General features: G+C 45.4%; 1 protein-coding gene across 1 annotated transcript in view; it reads right to left on the bottom strand.

Moving 5' to 3' along the window:
* Positions 1–620: 620 nt before the first annotated feature.
* Plcl2 (phospholipase C like 2) overlaps positions 621–18,601 on the bottom strand; it is a 219,330-nt gene continuing 201,349 nt past the window's right edge. Inside the window, exons 5-6 of the mRNA XM_004661324.2 lie at positions 13,896–14,005; positions 621–1,450 (exon numbers count right to left, since the gene is read on the bottom strand). Of these exons, the coding sequence (XP_004661381.2) occupies positions 1,271–1,450; positions 13,896–14,005 (290 nt within the window). The 3' untranslated portion in view covers positions 621–1,270. The remainder of the gene's footprint in view (positions 1,451–13,895; positions 14,006–18,601) is intronic.

Raw genomic sequence — 18,601 nt, forward strand, 5'->3', positions numbered from 1 at the left:
GCTCCCAGGTGACCTGGTTCAAAGACACACTTCACAGGATTAATCCAGATCCTCGTGGGGCACTGGGTGGGTAGGGCTTTAGAGACACACTTCACAGGGTTAATCCAGATCCTCATGGGGTACTACGGGAGTGAGGGTTTACAGACGCACTTCACAGGGTAATCCATTTCCTCGAGGGGCACTGTGAGGATGAGGGTTGAGAGACACACTTCATGGGGTAATCCATTTCCTTGAGGGGCACTGTGGGGGTGAGGGTTTAGAGACACACTTCACGGGGTTAATCCAGGTCCTCGTGGGGCACAGTGCAGGTGAGGGTTTAGAGACACACTTCACGGGGTTAATCCAGATCCTTGAGGAGCCCAGTATGGGTGAGGGTTTAGATACACACTTCACAGGGTTAATCCATTTCCTCGAGGGGCACTGTGGGGTGAGGGTGTGCTTCACATTCTGTAACTTGACCTGCTCCCAGACACACAACTTACTTAAAAGCATGGTCAAATTGGACCACAACTGTCAACAAAGCCATTTACCATGTGATCAGTTACTCTGCAAAGTAGAATATGTGGAATGAGAATTCTTAAATACTGTTTCATAAAAAGTATATACTGCTACTAGAGAGGTATCATAAAACAGCTCTTTAATGTGAACACTACTTCATACAATGAAAAACTATTTACAAGGTGTCACTTCCATCCCAGGCCTGGTGCCGACACAGTATGTCTTCAACCAGGTAGCTGAAGTCCAGTTGCACATTCTCCTGGTCCTTGATGGCTCTCCGTGGCCCTGGGATTCAGGGAAGCTGTCAACTTACATTCTCTTAGTGACTACGGCTCAGCAAGCATGCCACTGAAATCCTCTAGACCAGAGATTCTGGCAACCACATGGAAATAACATGTGCAAGTTAGATTTCACCAATAAATACGAATTTAACAATCCAATCCACATCCACCTTGAGAAGCTGCTCACCTAGGACACGCTTCTCAACAGAACCAGAGTGAATCAACTGTTTTTACACTGGAGCTCAGTTAGGATGTTTTTGTTTACAAATATAGCATATTTTGTCCAGGGATATAATGTCTTCTTAAAGAGTTTATTTGCCTTCACACAGAGGATTGCTACATACATTCACAGTTTTGTTAAGACTGCAGTTAGCTATTCCAGTTGTGCTTGAAAACCCACCTATAGTTCTCATTGTTGAGTGGGAAGCAGATGTTTCGTTTGGTGACAGTTGGTCCTAGAGTTATCAACCCCATGGTGACACTGGGTTCCCTTATTCTCCAGTCTCATCACTTGCTTTCTCGGGGATGACTTCCAGGCTCCGACGAGGCTTCTGGGCCTCGGCATTTTCTGTGCCTGGTTTATTTAGTCCACAGGAAACAGCAGCATAATGGATTTGCTTCAAGTTCTCCAAAGTCTCATTCTTAGCATATTTCAGAAGATCTGCTTGTCCCTAGGACAAAATACAAGTCATAGTATTAGATATGACATACCTGGTATGAAAATTTACAATACTTACTGGTCTTCAAGTATTTTGGTTCTGCAAAAGGTGTGTTAGTAGAGAGTGAGACCCTACCTTGGAAAACCAAAACCAAACAAACAAAAAGGTGTGTTAGTGAATTCCAGGTCACCTAGGGCTAGAGCAAGACCCTACCATAAAACAAACAAACAAGTGTATTTTTCACTAGCACCGTGTCTGCGTGTGTCGGTTTTAATAAGAACCAGTTTGTTTCATTTCAGTGCCACACTCCACAGTACGCTGCATTTTCAGTTCTTTCCACTTACAGATGTGATCAGTTCTTCATGTGGGCCACTCACCTCTAGCCTGTTCAGATCAAAGCTTTCGGTGACCAATCAAGCTTGTTTTTTGCTTTTAAGTGTTTTTTTCCCTCTAACCTTGAGATTAGTACCTGTTGCTTAGCTGTTTATTCTGGAGTGGAACATTCCTTCCTGGAGGGAGGAGGAAGGCCCAGCCCACTATGGATGCTTAGGGAACAGAAGACTCAGAGCCCCTCTCTGGGGTTATATAAGCCGCAACCATCTGCTGGGGAGGAGAGTCTGCGCAGTGGTGTAGTGTCTGCAACTTCTGCGGGCTCTAGGGATGCAGCCTCCAGGAGTCACCCACACTCCTGGAACTCAGCATGCTCCTGCAAGTAGCCCCAGTAGAAGTCAGTGAGTCACCAAACTGCATAGGTTGGAATCCTTTCCTTGGTCAGACATCGCCTCTCCATATGGGGCAAGCAGGCACTTCTGTGCATCTTCCCGGGAGATGCCAAGCAACAGTGCCAAATCACAGAGACATAAGCACAGGAGTGACCCTTGCCCAAACTTCCCTGGTAGCTACAACTCACACAACCACAGTGCAGTATCAGAACCAGGCCTCTGATGCTGGGATCATGTGCCCCTGATTCTGCATTACTTTGTCGTATATAAACAACAGTGCGATTAAGAGCCAAGACTGGCCCATGGTCACGATGATCTCCTATGTACTTTGACTTTACAGCCACCCTTTGCTGCCTCAGAGAGATCTGGCAGTCACAGACACACGGCAGAATGTCACTCAGCAACTGCTGAAAGAAGGGGTATGGAGAGGGTACTCCGTATTGGGTAAGTTTTCTCAGCCCCATTTTCATTTCTTTTTTAAAAAATATTTTATTTATTGGCAAGGGGGGAGAGAGAGAGAGGGAGAGAATGAGAATGGGCACAGCAGGGCCTAGGGCCAGTGCAAACAAACTTCACGCGGCACAGGCCTTGAACTGTTGAACAATCTCCCCAGCCCTAATTTTCATTTCTTTTATGAGGTCTGACCACAGACCTTAGATAGATGCTCCAAACACATGAGTATGTGAAGGAAGGTGGAGGGACAGAAGCTCAGTCAGCCACTGGTTCTGGAGCGTGAGCTTACAAAGACCCACACGGTACAGCTTGTCTGTCCTGTCTCACCACCATGGAGTTCTGGGGCCAGGGAATTCTTTGGTAGGGGCTCAGGTGGTCCTGCAAGTGTCCTTAGCTGTGGCATTGATAAGGTCCGTGTGTGTACTTGCATGTTCATATGTGTGAATACACGTAAGACTGATGCGTGTGCATGTGGAGGCTAGAGCGAAGTATGCCATCCATTTCTTTTTGAGTCAGTCTCTCACTGGCTTGGAGCTCACTGATCAGGCTAGACCGGCTGCCTGTGAGCCCCAGGAACCCTCCCGTCTCTGCCTCCCCAGTACAGGGATTATAAGTGTGCACCACTATGGCCAGCCTTTTTACGTGGATATTGGGGATTGAGCTTGGGTCTTCATGTTTGTGAGGTAAGAACGTTACTAACTGAGCTATTTCCTGGACCCTGGCTGAAATCAGCTGGGCAGAACCATGAGTGGCAGTTCCAAGGTCGCCGGGCAGAAGAGACAATGTGGTCCTCTCTGCTGTGGCCTTCAACATGCCTACTACTTTATTTCTGCATCGATTTTTCCTTTCAAATTTAACCTGCTTTTCATTAACAGTTCTTCCTACTTCCTTTTTTTTTTTTATTTATTTGAGAGTGACAGACACAGAGAGAAAGACAGATAGAGGGAGAGAGAGAGAATGGGCGCGCCAGGGCCTCCAGCCACTGCAAACGAACTCCAGACGCATGTGCCCCCTTGTGCATCTGGCTAACGTGGGACCTGGGGAACCGAGCCTCGAACCGGGGTCCTTAGGCTTCACAGGCAAGCGCTTAACCGCTAAGCCATCTCTCCAGCCCCTACTTCCTTTTTTCTTATGAGGATTGTAGTTAGTTTCACATTGATGGGATGAATCTCCAGACGAGACACAGTTTATAGGAGGAAGGGATTACTTTCAGGCTGACAGATCCAGGGTTCCATAATGGCGGAAGGCACTGGTTCCCTCTCACTGATCTATGCAGAGAGAAAAGCCGCCAGCAGCACCACAAGCAAGCACACTCCGGGAACCCCAGGCCAAGCTCAAGCCCTCTGCAGACCTTAGGCTGGCATCCAGATCTGCCCCCAGTGACACCTTAGAGCTGGACCCCCCACAGTGGATCTGCCCACAGTGACACTTCTTTCAGCCAGGCTGCTGGAAATCCAAATTACAGCCTTAATAAAACACCTGAGTCTATCGGGAGACATAGATTCAAACTACCACACTCTCTTTACTATTTTCTCCTTTTCCCCAGACTTGATTTTCTTAATAATTCTTCAGTGGTTGGAGGCTTTCTTTGTCCTGTGTACACCTCGTCACTCCCTTTGACTGTTTTTCTTAACCGCCCTCAGTGTACATCCCTTTCAATGCGCTTCTGAATGAGCAGAGCTTGGCATCCCACGGCGGAGGGCACTGGTAGGGACACTGCAGAGCAGTGCACCACAGTGGGCTGCTTGCTGCTCTGACCTCTCGCTCCAGAGGCCTGGACCAGTGACCGTGTTCCATTGCTTTTGTTAACAGAGAAGGAAGAGCTTCAGTTTTATTCACTCCTCTTTGCCACTGAACTCAGATGATAATCTACTAGCTCTGAGGACTTTGTATGGCCTTTTGAAACCGGAACATAATTTTCTTATTATAGTTCATTTGTCTTCATGAGCAGAACTACCACACACATTCAGTTTTAGTAAATTGTAACTATATAGTCCATTCATTTAAAAATGCTAATTTTAAAAAATTTTTATATATTTGAGAGAGTGAGAATAAATAGACTCTTAGGGCTTGCCACTGCAAATGAACTCCATGTACCATGTTTGGCTTTATGTGGGTACTGGGGAATAGAACTTGGATTATCAGGCTTTGCAAACAAGTGCCTTAAACTGCTGAGGTCATCTCTAGATATTATTTTTAAATTAATCAACTTTATTACTACAGATGCATGTGCCACTTTGTGCATCTAGCTTCACATGGGCACTGGGGAATTGAACTCAGGTCATTAGGTTCTGCAGGCCTTAACTGCTGAGCCATCTTTCCAGCCCAAGAGCAGCTTTGAAGATAGTGTTGGTGTCTTGAGTATTTTCAAAACATGGCTTTAACACCCTTTAAAGAGCAAAGGCTACTTAAAACTCTGCCTTTGGCAGACAGGGTGAATGCTCTGATGATATCTTTTGCAAGCTGGCTTTGCAGCATTTTCAACTGAAAAATTCAAACCTCAGTTTCACATGTTCTACTTTGAACTGTGTAACAACCTTAGCTCAAAATATTTAAGGTCCCGAAAGTCATCTTTAAAGACGCTGCTATGGGCATGGCTGGGCCTAGAAGCTCTTAAAAAAAGTTTGGCTGAGCTTGTTTCCCACCTGGGCCTGGATCAGAGGGGAATCCTACCTGGAGAGGACTAATGGCATATGCAAACCCCGGAGCCAATGTCCAGGCTGTGGTGACCTGGCTAGGCACCACACTTTCTGGATGATCACAAAATAGGTCTCAGTTTTTAATGTATGGAAAATATTTTAAGGCACATGTGTATTATATCATTTTAAATCCAAAATTACCAATCATCATTCACTGCTTTCACTCAGGTCCAGGGTTATGACAAGGATTCTACCTTCTTATTTTTTGAAGCCCCTTTGTCAAGATATCTACTGGGGATAAAGTCTCCTTACTTCAGAAAGGAGTAGTACAGGGTGGCACAGACAGCCCTGGACCCCTGCTCCATGCACGGCTGCAAGGCTGGCAACTGGTGGGAGCAGAGATAGTCACCCGTCATCCCTGTGGCCAGTAGTAAGGAGAAAAGACACTCCGCCCCTGTGTGCTACTGGGGAGCTCGTCTCTTTACATTTCAGTGCACATGGAAGCAGGAGTCTGGTTTGATCTCTGCATGTCTGGGGTCCACACTCAGGCTCTCTCCTGAGAAGGTCACCTGGGAGAGTCTAGATGGAGCTGCCTCCTGATTGGCTTTCTTATCCACTGGGAACACAGATTTGAGCACAGCTCACTTGTACTGTCCTGTCCCCAGAGATGACACTGGCCATGGCCTGGTCAGAGGCCTAGGATACACCTAAGCCCAGCAAACACATCCAGCCCAGCCTGTGTGCTGAGTGGTGCTTGCTAACAAGATTCGCCAGCATCTAACTTTCCCAACAACACCCCTGGGCTTTATCTTTCCTGCAGCTCTCCAAGAGGCCCCGGAGACCCAGTGCATCGCTCTGAGATGAAGATGCACAGGATTAGCCCTCTGCTGTTTCTCCTGAGTATCTTCTGCAACCCAAAGCAGAGAACTAAATCTTTAAGACACAAGTACAAATCATATGACAGGAATTAACAGCCAGGTTGGCAGGAAGTTCCTATTCTTTAAAAAAATATATTTGTTTATTTATGAGAGAGAGAGAGAGAGAGACAGAAGGAGGGAGGGAGGGAGAGAGAGAGAGGATGAATGCAATGGGTGTGCAACGCCTGTAGACATTGCGAATGAATTCCACCTGTGTGCACCACCTTGTGCATCTGGCTTTTTGTGGGTACTGGGGAATCAAACCTGGGTCTTTAGGCTTTGCAAGAGAGTACCTTAACCACTAAGCACTTTCTCCAGCCCCAGGAGTTACCATTTAGGCATCTAACATATTAACAACAGGCAGTCAAAACCACAGTGCCTTTTTAGTAAATATTTTGTGGCTAGTCACTGTTTTGGGAGATGAGAGATACATTTACAAACCCACTACTTTATAATCATTGAGAAGCATAACCAAGTTCTCAGGCTTCCGCAAGAGCCATGGACAAAACCCCGGTGACAGGACACAGCTGAGTGGATGGCAAGGACCAGGATGAGTAGGAAGAACAGAGGGATTTTAGGGCATTGGTAATAATTTGTATGATACTATAAAGATGGACCCGAGCAAAACGTCATGTTGTACATCTTTAAGTAAGTCTAAACCAAAATAAAAATTTAGGGCTAGAGAGATGTCTTAGCAGTAAGGCACTTGCCTAAGGACCCAAGTTCGATTCCCCAGTACCCATGTAAGCCACATGCACAATGTGACACATGCATCTGGAGTTCATTTGCAGTGGCTGGAGGCCCTGGTGCACCCACTTGCTCTCTTTGTCTTTCTCTCTAATAAATAAAATAAAATTAATAAATAAAGTAAAAATAAAAATTTTTAAGTAGTGCGTAGGGGATGTGGCTCAGCAGTGGTACGCTGGTCTAGCACATGTAAAAGGCCCTGAGTTAGAGCTTCAATACAGTAAAGAAAAAAAAATGAAAAAAATGGGTGCACCTTACTATAGATTTGTTCACACCTACTCAATGTACAGCACTAAGCAAATTCTAACATAAGTTAGAGTCTTTGAGCAATAATGATGCACACAGCTCCGGTGGGAGGCTATTGAACATGGAGGGGCCATGCATGTGTGTGGGCCGGATGAGAAACTGCTGCGAAGCCGAAGTTGCTACAGAAAAACAAAAGGCTTTTGAAAATGCTGTGGAAATTATTTAATGTATTTCTCATAGCCACATTTCAAGCGGGCTCAGAAGGGCTGTAAATGTAATTTTAGTACTAAGTTTCACACCACAGAGCCTACAATATGTCAGAGACAAACTATGAAGAAACGTGTGTCAGCAAAGCCTTCTGAGAACAGTGGCTCTATTACTAGTGACGATTTCATGCCAGGTGCCGTATGGAGCTGCTGACAAGACTGTCTTGCAGCAGTCTCTTGTTCTGTGAGGGAGGTGTTCTTACTACCCCTGCTTCTTATTTTTTATTTATTTATTTTAGATTTTTTTTTTAAATGAGAGAGAGGGGCACTCCAGGACCTCTAGCCACTGCTATCAAACTCCAGATGCATGGGCCATCTTGTGCACATATGCAACCTTGCACGTTTCAGTCACCTTATGTGTCTGACTTATGTGGGATCTGGACTCGAACATGGGTCCTTAGGCTTCGCAGGCAATTGCGTTAACCTCTAAGCCATCTCTCCAACCCCTTTAAATTTTTTTTTAAGTGTTATCTATTTCTTTGAGAGGGAGGAAGGGAGGGAGGGAGGGGGAGAGAGAGAGAGAATGGGCACACAAAGGCCTCTAGCCATTGCAAACAAACTCCAGACACATGCACCATGTAGTGCATCCTGCTTTATGTGGGTACTGGGGAATCAAACCTGGGTCTTTGGTTTTGTAGGCAAGTGCCTTAACTGCTGAGCCATCTCTCCAGCCCTACCCATTTTTTTTGGGGGGGGGGGTTCAAGGTAGGGTCTCACTCTGGCTCCGGCTGACCTGGAACTAAGTATATAGTCTCAGGGTGGCTTCAAACTCATGGAGATCCTCCTACCTCTGCCTCATGAGTGCTGGGATTAAAGGCGTGCACCACCACGCCTGGCTCTTAAAGTGGAAGCTAACTTCAGATGAATGAGGGGCTCTTCCCGAAGCAGGTTAAACAGTAACTCACATGGAAAGTAACACAGCTCTCTCTCTGTATGTCTTTTGTATTCCTTTAGACAACTTGTGAAGCCCCATTTGAGAGTTGACCCTCACAACTTGCAGGTGACATTTCAGGGTACACAGAGAGGGTCGTAATGTACTTAGCAGGTCAACAACTGTGCAGCAAACTCTGACTTCCTGGGATCAAATACCAACACAGAAATATAGATGTCCAACTCCTAGCACTGAATGAGAAGAACGAGGGCTGTGGGAGTCTTGGCTGCATACTGTGACTTGGGCCTCCTTATCCTCCAGTGGCTCTTCCGAAGAAGTCTTTCAGGGCCGGGTGAGGCCTACTACAGTAACTAGGATTAAGGAAGACCTCCCAGCTGAGTCAGGCCCCGTTCCTGTGAAGTTTCAATGAGCCCGACACTAGAAGCAGGGCTCCCCATCAACAGAGATGGCTGCAGCGAGAGCCACGGCGCACCCCTGCCCTGTGGCCTCCCTCAGGAGCACTCACGGCTGACAAGGCTGCGTGGGGGTTGCACTCGAACCCAGGCGCTTTCCCGCAGCCCCACCTTCACCTCAGGGTGAAGAGCTACTGGGGCGGTGGCAGTTGTGGGAAAGAGTGGAAAGAATCCTCTATATTCCAGCCCTGAGTTATTTTCCTCAGTCCAAATGGAGGAGATGGCAATCGTGTGCAGCAGTGTCTTTCTTGATTATGGAAGGGCGGTGTGTCCCTCTGAGGACTGTCCTTGCCACCTGGGACACCCCTCCACTGCCAGCCACATCTGACTTCTCATCAAATCCGGCTATTCCTCAACTTACTGAAGATTTGGACATATGTCAATAATTTTAAATTTCTAATAAAAAAATTCAATTTAATTTAAAGGGATGCCATTCTCCCAGGAAGCAACTTCCGGTTTCCTTCACCTAAGAAGTGGTTGGGGCTCAGGCAGCAGGGCAGAGGGGTGGGGTATGAGCTGGGCACCAACAGAAAAGCAGGAAAGGTCCTGCCAGGTCAAGGGACTGCCGAGGACACTGTCTTCCTCTGAGAGGTGTCTGTGGCTCCAGGAAATAAGCCCTCAGAGTCCAGCCATTGTTGAGTAGCATGGTACCTAGGCCACAAAGCTTCCTGTTTCACAATCATCTGCCACAGACCTGTCCAGGGGCAGGCAAGTCTCCCCCGCTGAGGGAAGGGACCTCACCTGGTGCAGCCTTGTCACTTTGGTGGCAGAGGTGGGCAGTAGACAGCAGAAGTGAACCATAAGGTAGGAGGACAGGGCAGGGCTCCAGGCAGAGAGGTCAGGATCAGACAGGAGGAGGAAGGGGACAGGGACAGTGAATGTGACCACCTCTGAAAGCAATGGGAGGGAGGAGCAAGGCCCGTACGGCCCTTCCTTCCCGCTAGTGATCTCTGACACACCCTGTGCACACGCACACACTAGCTGAGGAGCCACACGGTGCACACTGATGGAGTCTCTAAGGTTGAGGTTTTGCTGTGTTTTGGATGGATCAGAAAGAACAGCCTGCCTGATAACAGGCGCTGCTGTAGTTTGATTTTTCTGAGCCACTCTGTGTTTCACACATGATTCAAAGGCTCCTCGTCAAGTAGAGCTTTTCAGGAAAACTGGCAACATATTACATTACCTATAACAAACCGAGTAACTACAACATATGAGCATCAATAGGTCTTCATGATAACTTCTAGAAAATAAATGAATGTCAGCCTTCAGGTTTTCCAGTTAAGTACCATACCTCATGTAAAATGGAGAGAATGTAGATTAATGTTGAAACAAACATCATTTGCTTTATTGACTTATTTCTGGCAGCTCATGTTCCGAGAGAGAACAAGTCTCTAGTGACTTGTAGGGTTTCCTTTTGGTCTTGTGTCTGGAGCAGAGCAGTACAACTGTGGGGAGCCAGCTAAAGACATCTGGGTTGTAATCAACTTGTTTTATGTGATAAAAGTTGGGGATTTGGCTTAGTGGATGGGCACTTGCCTAGTAAGCATAAGGTCCTGGGCTTGGTCCCCAACACCAAAACACAAACGAACAAATACAAACAAGGTGTGATAGAGCGTGAGAGATAGCTTAGCAATTAAGGCTCTTGTCTGTAAAATCTAAGGCTGAGTTGGATTCCCCAGTACCCATGTTAAACCAGATGCACAAAGTGGCACATGCATCTAGAGTTTGTTTGCAATGGCTAGAGTTCCTGGTGCACCCAATACTCTCTATCTGCCTCTTTCTCTATCTGTCCCTTTCTCTCTCTCACTGTCAAATAAATAATAAAACATTAAAATAAACCAACAAGGTGTGATAAACGTCCAATCGCCCCAGCCCCCAGATGTGATGTCAGTCCTGTGAGTGAAGCCTGCCCCTGTTCCAGGCCAGGCCAGCTTCCCCAGTGGCTTAACAATAAATGAACCACTGTCTTGTAAGACATCTTCAAGCCATCTATATTCATGACAGAACTACAGGAGGAGGAGCTAACCAGCTGAGACAATTTCAAATGTATGGAAAAGATAAATCCACATATCCAATAATCTCAACAAGTCCTAAGCAGAAAAGTAATATCATGTCAAGATCTATCACAATAAAACAAACAAAAGGTGCTCATTCTCCAGTATAACCATGGTACAAAGTCAACACTGAGATTGGAAAGAATGTCCAGTGGTTAAAGCACTTACTTGCAAAGCCTAGAAACTTGGGTTTGATTCCCCAGCACCCATGTAAAGCCAGATTCACAAAGTAGTACGTACATCTAGGGTTCATTTGCAGTGGCACGAGGCCCTAGTATGCACATATGCATTCATTTTCTCTCTTTCTCTCTCTCTCTCTTTCTTTCCTTATGAATAAATAAACAACATTAAAACTATAACTTACAAGCCGGGCATGGCGGCGCACACCTTTAATCCCAGCACTTGGGAGGCAGAGGTAGGAGGATTGCCATGAGTTCAAGACCACCCTGAGAATGCACAGTGAAGTCCAGGTCAGCCTGAGCTAGAGTGAGAACCTACCTTGAAAAACAAAAAAAAAAAAAAAAAAAACAAAAAAAAAGAAAGAAAGAAAGAAATATATATATACACACACATACATGTTACCAAAAAAGTGCTGGGGTAGCAGATCAGGGAGATACTTACACCCATCTGACTAGTTTTGATTTTCTAATGCAAAGATACCTGCAATTTCACCCTAAACCAGGGTGCTGTGCTAGGCATGATGACTTTACAATAAAGGTCCTCAGAAAAGAAGATGCTGGAAGAGGCTTTGCTGTGAGTTCCCAAGTCTGTACCCTGTGGCTTGAGTATGAAACGCCTCTTCTCAAGCTCGTGTAGGCCCATGTGTTGAAATACTTGACCCCAGTTGGTGGCACTGTGAGAGAAGGTTGTAGAACCTTGAGGAGGTAGTTCCTTGGTGCAGGAAGTGGGCCATTGGGAAAGCAGCCTTGAGGTTTTATAGTCCGGTCCCACTTCCTGTTTTCTCTCTGGATGAAATGTGACCAGCTGGCCTGCCATGCCTTCCCCAGCATAATTGACCATGTCCACTGGAAACATAAGCAGAATGAAGCCTTTTCTTTCTTTCAGTTGCTTCCTGTGAGGTATTTTGTTTTGGTGACAAGAAAGTCACTAATACCCTGCCTAAAGACAAACTCTCCAGCAGACAATGCAAATACCTCTGGTCCCTTCCCTATACTTCCATGAACTAAATTCTTTAAAAAAAATTTTTTTTTCTTTATTTATTTGAGAGTGACAGACAGAGAGAGAAAGAGGCAGAGGGAGAGAGAGGGAGAATGGGCACACCAGGGCTTCTACACTGCAAACAAACTTCAGATGTGTGTGCCCCCTTGTGCATCTTGCTAACGTGGGTCCTGGGGAATCAAGCCTTGAACTGGGGTCCTTAGGCTTCATAGGCAGGCACTTAACTGCTGAGCCATCTCTCCAGCTTAGTCATGAACTAAACTCTTATCTTAAGGAAGGAAACACAGAGTGTAAGTATGCTAGACATCTTGGGACAAGCTTTTGTCCATTTCCTAGGTCCATTTAGTTTCCCTGGAGAATCTTTTACTTAATATTACACTGGGCACTCATTCACCCCAAATCATTCACAATGATCACTCTCTCCCCTTCTCCTAAGAGGAAGGGCCCATAAGCCTCTGCACCTCATGGGGTCACTGGGACATCACACTCCCGTGATCATCTCCTGTGCACAAGCGACCTGACAGCTGTCCTCCTGCACTGTCAGGTCATTCCAGACCACCTGCAGGGTGGGGGCAGTTGTTCCCCTGTCCCTGCACTAACAAGCTCCCGGGAGAGCTCCTGATGGCTGGCTTCTGGGCCACACTAGAGAAGCAGGGACGGTTGGCTAGCCAAATTGTGCTTCCTAAGGCTCCAGCAGCCTGTAATCAAATAAAAGCAGAGCGAGCATTTGTTCCCCACATGTGGTATACCCCACCTCTGATAGGGAACAAGTCAGCAAGTTGTAAAGCCAAGTCCCTTTTTGTTAGAAATTCTTATGTCTGCTGTTTACTGAACTACCAGCCATCAGTTACATTCTCAGCGGAAGCTCTAGAGACATATTTTTTGAAAAAGGTACATGTGTAGGAAGAAAAATGCTTTAAAAAGAAAATGATTTTATAAAACCGAGTAGGGGTTTAACACGCGAAATGTAAGTTGGCTATCTTTGGAAAGGGGACCTCTTATTAAGTCAACTCAACAAACTGCTGTGTGTGAGCCGCAAGATGGGTCTTGTACCCCGGCCGTCGTCTTTCGGTCTTTTGTATTCAGCTTCAAATCTGGATGCTGAACACCAGGAGAACAATTTAGATTCAGGCGTCCAAGATCTAGCATGAAATAACTGCTCTATTATGACTCACATTCCCAACACTGAGAACAGAGAGAACTATGGAGAAAACTCTAAATAGTCGGAGGTGCAAATACAGTATTATTTTAAGAACTTTGTCATAGTGCACGCAGCATAAAACAATGGAGGGAGATGCAGCAAGAAGTCAACATGAAGTTTCTATGGATGGAACAATGCACACCTTTGCTCACTGCCTTTCTGATAGTCTCTGTAATAAATATGCATTACTTTCAGAATAGAAATAATACAAGCTAATTTTTGCAGCAGTCATCTAAAATATAAATGCAGGAAGTTTCTCCCTTGAGAAAGTCTTTTAAATGATAGTTCCTTCAGATATTTCCCGTGATTATGCATCACATAATTCCTTTTTATTTTTAGGGGGTGATTCTAGGATTAACAACATTATGACTATGATTAAAAACTTTAAATTCCAAGTCATTTCTCTTATAATAAATTCACATATGCCAGCTGGCATTGGTGAACTTCAGAATGCTTCTAGATAAAATGAGAAGGGCATTTGTCTTTCTACCAGACGCCCACTGTGCCCAGCACGGAGTTCCTCGTGCTGCCCGCAAAGCCCGTTTTCGGTAGCTCCGGCCTCTTCCGATCTCCACGGCTTGACGCAGCTGCAGCGGCTGGAGTGTACACCACAAGAAACGCGACTCTGGGAGGAGACAAGCTGGCGGCGGCTGCAACCCTGGCAGCCACAGAAATAAGTCTGCAAGTACCTTTAAGATGGTGATGTTCCAAGTGAAGCTCTCCACGGCTTTCTGCAGTTTTCGTTCCTTCAGGCCCTCCTTGGTGCCTATGCTGTGCAAATGTTCATGGAATTCCATGGCTGCAAGAAACCAGAGAGACAAAGTAGAGAGATTACTTCCCAGTCTCCTCCACAGTAATGAACAGGCAGTACTTTCCAGACACAGCGAACATGATTCCGCACCATAATGCAATGTCATAATCGTACCCATTTCAGAATGGGATGAGGAAGACCACCTTGGTGAGCAAGGCGGACGGCATCTTCAAGGTCAGTGAGTGTCCCTCACAATCCCAAAGGGCTCAGAGAATACTTTCTTCTTCATTATTTACTTCTCATTGATAACTTTGTTTTTTTTTTTTTTCAAGGAAGAGTCTTACTCTATCTAGCCCAGGCTAACCTGGAACTCTCTTCTGTAGTCCCACACTATCCTCAAACTCACAGCCAATCCCTCTTCCTCTGCCCCCTAAGTGCTGGGATTAAAGGTATATGCCTCCACACCCAGCTTTCATTGATAATTTTAGTACATGTATATAATGTGTTTTTAAAACTCTATTTTTTAATTTATTTATTAGAGAGAGAGAGAAAGAGGCAGAGAGAGGGGGAGAGAGAATTGGTACATCAGGGCCTCCAGCCATTGCAAATGAACTCCAGATGCATGTTCCCCCTTGTGCATCTGGCTTACGTGGGTCCTGGAGAACTGAACTGAAGTCCTTTGACTTTGCAGGCAAATGCCTTAACCGCTTAACCTCTCCAGTCCCTATAATGTGTTTCAATTACAATCCCCTATTGCCTTCTTTTGACTCTCCCATATTCCCCTAACATTGAACGCTTTCTTCTTCCTAACTAGCCCCTCTTTATTTTGCTGTCTTTTCCCTCTTGTGAGGGTGTGATCCACTGTGCTTAATTAGGATAGCCTGCATGCATGTGGGGGGATTACTTGAGAGTATGGATGCCAGCAGTGGCTATACCACAGCAGAAAGCGCCCCCCCCAGCCACTATTCAAGAGTGCTCGATGCTAAATGAGACATTTAAATCAGCCCATCCAAGCTTCAGGGAACAACAATGTGAGACACGGGTGCAAAGACTCTTGCAGTACTGTGGAATGCTGACTCTGAAATGCTGTCTTTCAGGCACAGCATGGTTATTGCATGCATGGCCTTCCAGTGACTGTAACAACCTACTCTTATTGTAGAGGAGACACTTAGCAAGTTCTGGAGACAAAGGCTGCTGATGGGGGGGAGAAGGAGCTGAGCTGGGACTATTACTGAGTGCCTAGAGATATATTCCATCTCCACTGAGGACTTAAAACCAGTGGGGGCAGGTGAATAGAGTGCTACGCCATATACCTCCTGTCATAGTTAAGGTCAGTATGAGGTTATATATCAAACCTATTTACTGCAACGGAAGGACAGAAACTCTAACTTTCCATATTTTCTATGACTCAACCTGACATTTACCTAATCAAATGAATACTCCCCGCTGCCCTTCGGAAGACCCTCTCTAGGATGCTCACAGCAACCTTGTCAGGGTGAGATGATGGGCCTCTTGTTCATGGGCACTATAACTCAGTATATATATATATATATATATATATATATATATACACACACACATATATATACACACACATATATATACACATACAGACACACACACACACACACACACACACACACACACACACACACACATATATATATATATATACGTACGTATAAAATCTTTTAAACATATCCCCTATAGTTCATTATTCCATCTCTGGCCTTTAGGAATCCTTTAAACTGGGACCAAACACTTCAGAACCAACCAACTGGTCTTTGAAGTATAGGATCTTGCCAATTCTTCTAACTCAAATTTAATTTAAGGTTTTAACATAACTTTTGAGATCTTAGGACAAGATCTTAATTCCTAACTAATCCTTGTGACTACTAAGTGTACGGCTGCTGGATCAATGGTAAACTCTCCCAGCACATTTTTTCAGCTTGGAGTATGTCTTACTAATAATATACAGTAAGTCTGTTGTAAGAGCATGTGGAATAGCTCTTTTTAAAAATTGTATTAATTAGGGCTGGAGAGATGGCTTAGCAGTTAAGCGCTTGCCTGTGAAGCCTAAGGACCCCGGTTCAAGGCTCGGTTCCCCAGGTCCCACGTTAGCCAGATGCACAAGGGGGCGCACGCGTCTGGAGTTCGTTTGCAGAGGCTGGAAGCCCTGGCGCGCCCATTCTCTCTCTCTCCCTCTATCTGTCTTTCTCTCTGTGTCTGTCGCTCTCAGATAAATAAATTAAAAAAAATTTTTAAAAATTGTATTAATTAATGTATTTATTTGAGAGAGAGAAAAAGAAAAGAAAAAGAGGCAGCTAGAGAGACAGAGAGCATCCTCCTCCACAAGACAGCTGACACAGCCGTGTCCATGTCTCACAGTCTTCCCTTCCTCACAGGACACCAGCACTTGAGGTACTGTCTTCTATGATGGCACAGTGGAGGTTATTCCATCTGGTACAGAGCTTTGCTCGTGCTTTTCTGCATGGTTACAGAGCCTTCAAGGTGTGGACAACCCAGTATGCTGGTAGCCAGCCTCATACTGATGGATTACATGCTGTTTCAAATCATTACATGTTGTTTACTGTTATGATTAAAGTTTACATTTGTTGCTTATCTTTTTGGCAGTGCTGGATCTTGAACCAGGGCTCAGTGTGGAAGCTAGCAAGCACTCTACCACTGAACTACACTGCTAGCTCATTGTTAAGCTTTTATTTTGATATAGGGGTTCAACTAGTTATGGAGGCTGGTCTGTCCTGGAACCTGAGATGCAACCTCAGTCTCTGAATGGCTGAGATTATAGGTATGTGTATTGAACCCAACTTCCTGTGTTATTTCACTCTTTGGTTGGGCACCACAGTTTCTAATTCCCGTTCTAAGCAATGCTACCTCAACACTGCTATACACAGTGGGTGACAAAATTTTATTCATTAGTGTTAAGCAAAGCTGACACACCTATGGTAACATTTAATCATCTTTCCCACCGAATAGAATCCAAAGTCCAACTTCCTGTTATCTAAGAAGACATGAGAACCTCCTAGTTCCAAGCAAAGCCATTAACTGGTAAAGTGCATCTCACTCTCTAGGGGACTAGCCCAGGGAACACTCTGTCACTCCTGTCTCTCTGTTGCTAATGCTCCTCCTGGTGGGATTAACCCGCAGCGGAGCTGGAGACGTCAGACAGCAAGCCGGGTCTCCTGTGCGTGTTCTCTCCTCACCGCAGCACCAGCGCCTGGTTTAACAGACTAAAGAACAACAATGGCTGCAGACAGGTAGCAAGTGGAGCATCAGAACTCTCTCTCCGCAATCTCTTCACGTGTGCAGTGGGCTACAGTGACTGACTCACAAGCAGGAACCCCAAAGAAAAGATACTGACTGCTTGATTTCCTCTGTAAGAGGTGAACATGAACCCTGCACGCATCATGGGCACGTTTCTGTCAGTCAGAAGCACCAAAGTCTTGCAAGAAGCACCATGATATCGCAGAGAAACTGACATGCATACGGGAGGGGGAGGAGAAGGGAGAGGTGGCAGGTAGCAGCATTCTGTAAATGAGGAACACAGGCTTGGACTGCTTGTGCATCTGAAAGGAAACTGGGAAGGAAAGCAGAAGTGATTTTAGCATGGGACTGTCAGAATGAATGTGGACCACTCGTGAGGCTTTCTTTCTCATTACACAGGTCAAAACTGGCACACAGGTGTAACCCAACAGTGGGGGCTTCTCAACCATCTGGGCATCTGCTTGGAGCCTCACTCAGGTGGCTGCTGTTTATGTTGTGGAATGTCTCATCAGCCATGGGGTGATGACAGGAACTGCTACACTGATGAACTCCAATAACAAGAAGGAACCTCAGAAAATGTAGCCATAGGCTGCACATCGGCCTTAGGTATTAAGATAACAGCTTCTAGAAGGTTCAGGAGGCAGTCACAAACCTAGGGCCAGATGCAGTAAAAACATATGCTGCCTTGACAACAGCAGAACTTGAAGAAGCATGATTAAGATGATGAAGGACAAACTATGGCAACTTAAAAAAAAACTATTTGTTTGCAAGCAGACAGAAAAAGAAAGAAAAGGGGTGGGCATGCCAGGGTCTCTAGCCACTGCAAACAAACTCCAGATGCTTATAACACTTTGCACATCTGCCTTTATGTGGATACTAGGGAATGGAACTGGGGCCAGCTGGCTTTGCAAGCACCTTTAACCACCGAACCATCTCTCCAGCTGGCCATGTGGACTTTTTAGAACACTTTCTGTAAATTAGTGGTCAATATCCATAATATTAGGATGTAAAAGATCTCATCACTTTGAATAATGGGAGGGATTCTTGATTATTGAAGTAAAAATACTAACTGGTCAAGACACTAGCAAGTATTGATCACATACCACATGCAGGTCATTTGATTATATACTGTTAGGGTGCACTAGAAGCCATTACTTCAACATGCTACTGTGCAAAAAGAGCTGTGGATTTCTAAAAGCATGCATAGTAGATTGAGCAGAGGAACTTATTTCATCCACACAGAGCTTTGGAATTCTGCTTTGGAATAGGATTTTTGTAGGAAGCATGCTATGTATGGAAGATTATGTGGTATAATTGGGAAACATTTTAGAGAATCAGCTACAAATCATGGTTCATTTA

This window comes from Jaculus jaculus, chromosome 16, assembly GCF_020740685.1.
Source record: "Jaculus jaculus isolate mJacJac1 chromosome 16, mJacJac1.mat.Y.cur, whole genome shotgun sequence".
NCBI classification, from domain to species: Eukaryota; Metazoa; Chordata; class Mammalia; order Rodentia; family Dipodidae; genus Jaculus; species Jaculus jaculus.